The sequence below is a fragment of the Bubalus bubalis genome, chromosome 4, assembly GCF_019923935.1.
Source record: "Bubalus bubalis isolate 160015118507 breed Murrah chromosome 4, NDDB_SH_1, whole genome shotgun sequence".
NCBI classification, from domain to species: Eukaryota; Metazoa; Chordata; class Mammalia; order Artiodactyla; family Bovidae; genus Bubalus; species Bubalus bubalis.
The window spans coordinates 94,184,336-94,192,072 of NC_059160.1; the positions used below are offsets into that span (position 1 = coordinate 94,184,336).

The 7,737-nt window shown below is 53.8% G+C and overlaps 1 protein-coding gene across 1 annotated transcript in view; it reads left to right on the forward strand.

Moving 5' to 3' along the window:
• Positions 1 to 4,885: 4,885 nt before the first annotated feature.
• HOXC10 (homeobox C10) overlaps positions 4,886 to 7,737 on the forward strand; it is a 9,465-nt gene continuing 6,613 nt past the window's right edge. The window contains exon 1 of the mRNA XM_045165489.1: positions 4,886 to 5,728. Within this exon, the coding sequence (XP_045021424.1) occupies positions 4,993 to 5,728 (736 nt within the window). The 5' untranslated portion in view covers positions 4,886 to 4,992. The remainder of the gene's footprint in view (positions 5,729 to 7,737) is intronic.

Sequence of the window (7,737 nt, forward strand, 5' to 3'; positions counted from 1 at the left end):
AGGAATGTTTAACGTGACTTGCCAAACTCTCAGCCAGCAATGCAACCCTAAATTGACAAAGAGGGTAGGTTTCCCTAATGTCTAAGAGAGGGAAGTGAATAGGGCCTGGAGGAAAGCAAGTTTGGGTTTGAGAGCAGAAAGCAAATTAGGAGCAAAGCAATGCTTCGACCCATCCTGGTCCTATCTTCCCTCAATCGAGCGGCCCAAGGAGGGAGAAAAATAAAGGTGGAAGATGCCAGGATGGCGGCTGCTGTCCAGGAGGTGAGCTTCAGACTGGAGGAAAGGTCTGGGTGGATCTCCTCTGAGTCCAGGCTGTGAGGATGGAGAGAGAAAGTGGAGAAGGTTCCAAAGGAATCCAGGAGCCTGGGAGTGGCATCTGCATCTTCATGCTAGAGCCAGGGAGATGAGGGGAAAGGAGTCAAGGAGGGAAATGGGCAGGGCCAGGGAGTCACAGGATCAGTCACTTTTCTTTCCTTCCCCACCAGTATCACCCTTTGTGACCCACTGGGAATTACCGCTGAATGTGTGGAAGGCTCTCCCATAGCCCCCGCTCCCTCAACTCCCACCCCTCCCCCAAATCCCTTTTTTTCCTAGTTAGCTCAAGTCCCATGTCCTCTGTCCTCCACAAACCTCCTCTTCCCTCCTGCCTGCAGCTTGTATCCTGGACCTGAAAGGGCCCCCCAAACTCTATGCCCGCCCACCAAAGCCCCAAGTCTGGGCAAGAATCCAGACCCCATGGTGGTAAGGCTCTTTGTTCTCTTGCAGCCTCAACCCACTCCCTCCTCTTTTTTTAAAACTGGAATTTCTCCCATAAAAAAGGGGGGGTGGGCAGGAGCTTCAGAGCTTCAAGCTCTTTTTTTTTTCTTCCCCCTTTCCTTTCTTTTTTCCGGAGAATATAGAGGAAACAGAGGAAAGGGGGCATGGGGGCAGGGAAATTAAGGGAAATCAACTGATGCTTGATTTCCAGAGAAAGCGATCTGGGCATTGAATATGGGGCACACAAACTTCATTTCTCTCATTCCCTTCTCCCTAACCTGGTATTCTAGCTACACCCAGCCTGCAGTGTGTGCGGCAAGCTTGAGAGCTCCTGCTCCAAATGCTGCTAACTTACCCCTCCGACTTGGTCTCTAACACAGCAGGCCAGGAATTTCACCCCTCACCTTGAGAAAGACACAGACATCTGCTTCCTCATTTTCCTGGTATTCTCCTGGAGGTGTCTAAGTAGAGAGCACGATAAGCATATAAACTGTGTATCCAGAGAAAGAAACAGACCAGCAGAGATCTTTATTTGCACAGAGAGGATTCGAGCCAGATATCTTCATGCATACATTTGGGCTTTATCCACAAGAACATGTGCTGAAACAGTGCATGGAGCCTGCCCACAACCCCAGAACCACAAGGCCAGGCATGTGCATGCACCTACACCGCGCGCGCGCGCGCGCGCACACACACACACACACACACACACACGCTTCCAGTAAGAAGGCACATCGAATATCTCTTTTATATATTGGAGCCTCTGAAAACAAGAATTTCAGAGTTGAACTTAGCAGTGAACCCAGTCCATAGAGGACGCTGAGGGCAGAGCGGCTCCCGTGGCCTCGCCATCACAAATGTCCCTTTGAAAAAAAGAGCGGAGAGCGCAGCCCGGGGCTTTCTGTACGGGGCTAGAGGATCTGTTTTCCATTTTCCTTTGGTATGATGAAATGCTCCGTCCTTTCCTCCACACACCAACATCACAGTTAGAGACCGAAGGGTCATATTCCTATTCATTCCTCTTGACTTCCTGTCAACCGCAGTCCAGCTCCATCATCCGTCCACGAAGCCCCGGGCGGAGTGAGGTGTGGCTGCGTGGTGGGGGGTGAGCGAGCGCCCGGCCTGAGGATTTCAGCGCCTGGCTTTCTAGGGCGGGATCGCCTCATCGCCTCTGAGATGTAATTATGCTTCCAGTAGTGCATATTCTCCTGGAGTGTTTAATTTGCTTTTATTTGTTTCTCAGTGAGATCCACATTTTTTTTTTCCGGGTGAGGAGGGAGAAGCGACCCCAGGCTTAAAGTTAGTTAACCAACAAGGCTTTACTTTGAGCCTCCTGCCTCAGGCTCTCTCCTCAAGGCCTCGGTCCCCACTGCCGGGGCGTCCCACTCTTGGAGTCGGCAGTTTCAGGTGCGGAAGGTCTTGGGGAACCGAGGGAAAAAGAGTGAGGGATCGTTCAGAGCCTGCGGACGCTTCTCCAGTGCTTTCAACGCCCTGAGTCCTGAACTTTCGCTGCAGCCTTCCCACTCTCTTTAGTCTCTTGGGGGCCTACATCTTCGACCGGTCTTCCTTGAAGGAAGGGGACTTTTCCCTCTCTTTCCACCAGTCGCTAAATTTTGGCCGCACAGCACCGCTAATAAATGGAATTGTAAACTGTAAATTTTCTGGGTTAATTAAATCTATATCTCATTGCAATAGGAATAGTTAATATAAACCTGGAAAAGAACATACTATTAATTTTATTTATTGCTGGGCTGCCCGTACCCAGAGCCTTTCGCTATTCTGCCCCTTATTCCCAAAGGCTGGAGGGACTCGTCTGTCTTTGGGTTCTGGAGGGGGGAAGACGCGGCGGGCTAGACCATTCCCGGGACCCTGGAGTGAGTCCCAGGAATGGGATTGCCATTTCAGGCCCTTTGTTTCTCCCGGCTGCCCACCATAGCCTGGTCCACCTCGCCCGGGGGTTCTTTGCGGGGACGCGGACCCCGCACTTCAGAGGAGGGGAAGCCAGGGCCTCTCACCACCCCAACACCTGCCTCTTGGAAAGCGGCAGACTTCTCCACCCACCCACCCCCATCAGCCAGACAGCAGGCAGACTCGGGGTCCAAGGTCACAGGACCCAGTCTAGACTAGCTAGGCCGTGTTTGCTTTCCTCCTTTTATCTTGACCTTGGGGGCCCCGAGAAAGAGAAGCCAGTTTCTTAGCCAAGAATTGGCTCCCAGCAAGACCCACCTTCCCCTCCACCCGGCTCTCTTCCCTCCACCATCATTGCCCTCAACACGCACTCAAGCTAGCCTGCTGGCGTTTCCAAGATTCCTGATATATTTTTCTTCCTACTGTAGCTAGCCCAGCCCGAAGCCTTCTTTCTGGAATTCTGAGGTGGCCTGTCCGAATGAAGATCACACAGATAAGGATTACAGCTCTTATCCTAACTCATCCACGCCAGGGTGCTCTCCATCAACAAACACCACCTTGCCCCTACAGGAAGAAGGGAGGCGGCTGGCCCATGGGCCCTATCTCAGTACAGATCTGGCCACTTGCTCTCCTCGAGTTGGAGGGATCCAGTGGGTTAGGCTTAGCCGGATGCTATTGCCTCAGCACGGCCTGTGTGCTGTCTGGACAGGAGCACCCAGCATTGAAAATGTTTAGCAGCGACAGGGAAGATGGAGATGCCACAGCCCCTCTCCCCTCTTTTTTTTCTCTGTTTATTACCGCTTCTCCTCAGGGAGGCCCTGTGCTGAAAGGGAACATGGCTCAATCCCACCGAAATGCTCTCTGGAAAGGGGTATCCAAACAACACAAAAGTCCGACAAGTCGGGAAATTGGGAGGAGAGAAAAAGGTGGCTTTTTAATTTTTTTTAGAAAATTAATAAATTGGTGTTGATTTTTTCTTGAAAGATTAGGTAATTTCAAAGCATTGAAACACTTCACATTAAAAGGGAGTGACCCCAAGAATGCTCTGGGAGCTAAAGTTCGGGTTATCCGGCTGGGAATTGCGTTGATCCAGACTCTGCCTGGCTCCTCAGCTTATGGCCGAGGGCGGCGATGGATCCGCGGGGCTGGGGTCGGGCCTCCTGGGGTCTCCCAGAGTAGCGGCCTGGGAAACGTTCCTCCAAAGGGGCAGCGCTGCCTACTCTACCTCATGACACTTTCCTTTTGTATATGGATCCGAGAGCGCGTGCTCTGGTTCGCATCCAGGGCTTTTCAGCTTTCCTAGACCGAATCCCTGCTCCTCCTCCCCCTTTCCTTTGAAAAATCTCACTCCGAGGCTTTTAAACTCTACTGTGTATTGAAATGCCTCCATTTCTCTCCTTTATTCTATCTCAATTTTTCATTGAGAGCATCCTGCCCTCGGTGTCATGATGTTTGTGTCTGGGAGTTATGACATTCTCCCAGTTTTCTGCTCCGCTGGAGGAAGACCTGCAGGCAACCAGACTAGAGAGGGTCCCTGTCAGACAACTGGAGCTTTGGAGAAACTGTATGAAAGTCGGAAATGGAAACCCAGTCCCGACATCAAAGTCTTGCTGCTCGGCGTCGGCGTCGGGTTCCAGCCGGAGTTCCCGGGTAGTTAGGCAAGGCCAGACCCGGGGCTCCCTACTCCTTGCCGGTGCGCTTCCACGTGCTTTCTAGATTTTTTATTTATTAAGGAAAAAAAAATACGGTGTCTCCTCCACCCCTAGCTCCAAGCCCCCATCCAGTCAGAAACCTTTGCGGGTTGGAATCAGTCTTCCCCGTACGCCTCCTCAGCCTACGAGGAAGCGCCCAGGAACTGTCTGTTCTCTCCAGACCCCTTTGCGTCGGCCAAATTCAGCCTCACCCTCCTCACTCTCCCTCCCCCGGGCCTGCCAGGGGGCGGTACCCTGTCCCTTTAAATCGCCCAGCTCCCTCCTCTTTGCCCCCCCCCGAGAGCCAATCAGCAGAGACATCTCCCCTTTCGCCCCGCCCCGCCTCCAGGGGCGGGAACCCCAGGAGACCCAGCCAGGAGGTCACGTGCACCGCCGGCGTCACGTGAGCGCGGGAGGGTGGCCTAGCGGAGGCAGGCGGGAGACGGTGATTTCTTAATGAAGTGTACCCGCATGCGTAGAGGGAAGGTGGGGAGGGCGGTGGAAACACCAGGAGGAGGAGGGGAAGGGTGGGGAGGGAAGGGAGGAGGGGTGGGGGAGGGGAAAAGGGAGCGAGGTGTCTCCCTAGCTCGCAGCCTCTGGCAAGTGGAGTTTTTAAAAAGCTCGAGCAGATCATGTCATGACGACTTCGCTGCTCCTGCATCCGCGCTGGCCGGAGAGCCTTATGTACGTCTATGAGGACAGCGCGGCGGAGAGCGGCAGCGGCGGCGGCAGCGGCGGGGGAGGCGGCGGCGCGGGCGGAGCGGGGGTCGGCTGCAGCGGAGCGAGTCCCGGCAAAGCTCCGAGCATGGACGGGCTGGGCAACAGCTGCCCCGCCAGCCACTGCCGAGACCTGCTTCCGCACCCCGTGCTGGGCCGCCCGCCGGCTCCCCTGGGCGCCCCTCAGGGCGCCGTCTACACGGACATCCCGGCCCCGGAGGCGGCGCGCCAGTGCGCCCCGCCGCCGGCGCCCCCCACCTCATCCAGCGCCACCCTGGGCTATGGCTACCCGTTCGGTGGCAGCTACTACGGCTGCCGCCTGTCGCACAACGTGAACCTGCAGCAAAAGCCTTGCGCTTATCACCCGGGCGATAAGTACCCCGAGCCGTCGGGCGCCCTTCCCGGTGACGACCTGTCCTCCAGGGCCAAGGAGTTCGCCTTCTATCCCAGCTTCGCCAGCTCCTACCAGGCGATGCCCGGCTACCTGGACGTGTCGGTGGTGCCTGGGATCAGCGGACACCCAGAGCCGCGTCACGACGCGCTCATCCCCGTCGAAGGCTACCAGCACTGGGCTCTCTCCAACGGCTGGGATAGTCAGGTGTACTGCTCAAAGGAACAGTCGCAGTCCGCCCACCTCTGGAAGTCTCCCTTTCCAGGTAAGGAAGGGTCCCAAGCGCGGCCGCCGCCAGGGACCCCTCCCAGCCCCGTCTGCCCCGGGGCTCCGCGCCCCAGCCACCCCCGCCGTCTGGCCCTGGCGCGCCGGCTTTGCTGGGCTGCAGATGGAGCCGGCCGGGCGAGCTGCGCTGAGGAATGCGCCGGGGAAGAAATCTGCTCCGACACGTTCCCCGGAGCTGCCCGGCTGAGAGTGAAGCAATCACAGGCGCCCAAGCGCCGGGCCGCCGGCTCCGCTCCAGTCGGGAGCTCGCCTCCTCCCCCTCCGCCGGGCTCCAGTCTCACGGGCGACTCTTGGCCCCCTAAACGCGCTTCCGGCCTGAAATGGGGGGTGGGGTGGGCCTTCGGTGCCTTGGAATCTAAAACCATTAGAACAAAAACGCTCAAGCCACCGAATCAATTGGAGGAGAAAATAAGAACCCCAAGCATTTTCTTGGCCTGAATTTCCAAGCACATTTAGGCACTAGACAGGTGTTTTGTCGCTGTTTTTAAAATACGGGTTTGTTGCTGTTTTTAAAATACGGGTCTAATTTGCCAGGGTCTACAGAAATGTAGATTTTTAATTTGTAAAAGTTTTCTTTTTTTTTTTTTTTCTTGATTTGTTTTAAGAATTTGACCACGAATTTCCTGATTGTTGAAGGAGCAAGGGAACTGAAATCTCTGGAGAGCGTGTGGGAAAAAAAGGGTGTTTGCATCCCTCTCCTGGGATATAAAATTCTTTGCCTGTCTGTAGGGCTCATATCCTGTGTGTGTATTCGCACCACCAATTCTGCCAAACATCGGGGAGAGAGTTACCCATGCCTTAGACACAGAAAGAGGGGAATGAGGATGAGGTTTCGGGGGAAGGCTTCTTTTGGAGGAATCTGAGGTCCAGGCCCATGCTGGGAACCCCTCGGTATTGTCTGGTTATGTATTCGGTGGGGGATTGGAATTCACTGGTGTTCTGTTCCCTCTCCAATTGAGACTATCTCTGAACAGGAGAGAATCCCGCAACACCCACCCCCGACTCCCCAGAGGAAAAGACCAGTTCCAGGGTTCTCAAAATCACATCAGGAGCTTTGGATTCAGCGCAATGCTGAGAAATCAGGATTCAGCGAATCCAGATCTTGAGTCTGCTCTAATTATATGTAAGCAGAGCTCAGTGGGAGAGGGTTGACTGGCTCTGTTCTGATGCTTGCAGAGGTCCTGGGGGCCCAGAACAGCCATATATGTTTCCTCCTACTACCCAGAGGGCCCCGTCATGGCTCTCTGTGGGGACCCAGGGGCATTTTCATTGGGAAGACCTGAAGACCTCCTTAGGGTGGGCCTGAAATTCCTCTGCATCCGGGATTGGGGAAAGAGCGAACAGTTAAAAAAAATACTGGATGATGTTACAAAGTATAGCAGATAATATTCTTGTAAATATTCTAAGATGACTTAGTATAATACAACTGACCAGGGTGGGACCCACACTAGACACTCAGTTTCTGACTGCCAGAAGATTTAAGGATGATGGAATTTTAGTGTACAGTATCATGCATTACCTACTCTGCATTGACTATATTTTTATATATGGTTTATGTTATTAACTACCTAATATGAAATACATAATAAGACTTTCTAGAAGATAAGCACCTCACATGTAGGTGTGCAATAATGTGTTGTGGAGATATGACCCTTTAATTTCCCATCTCACCCAGATGGGAAGATGCTTGAGAGGTGGGGATTTAGCAGGAATTCCTGGAGCATGGGTAGCTGGTAGCCAACAGACCATGCTAAGGGGCTGAAGGGCAGAGGGGCTGATGCCCACCAGCCCCACTATGGGCAGAGCAATGGGCGGTTGGTTTAGTGTGAAGAGGGGATGAGAAGGAGCTGCTCTGGCGTTGCTGTGTCTGTATGCGGAGTGAGTGAGAGACTGGAGAGGAGCTCAGAAATAAATCTGAGCAAAATAAAACACCTTAAAGAGTCCCAGAAAAGAAAAAAAAACAAAAACCTGCTAAAAGTAAGCACTTTT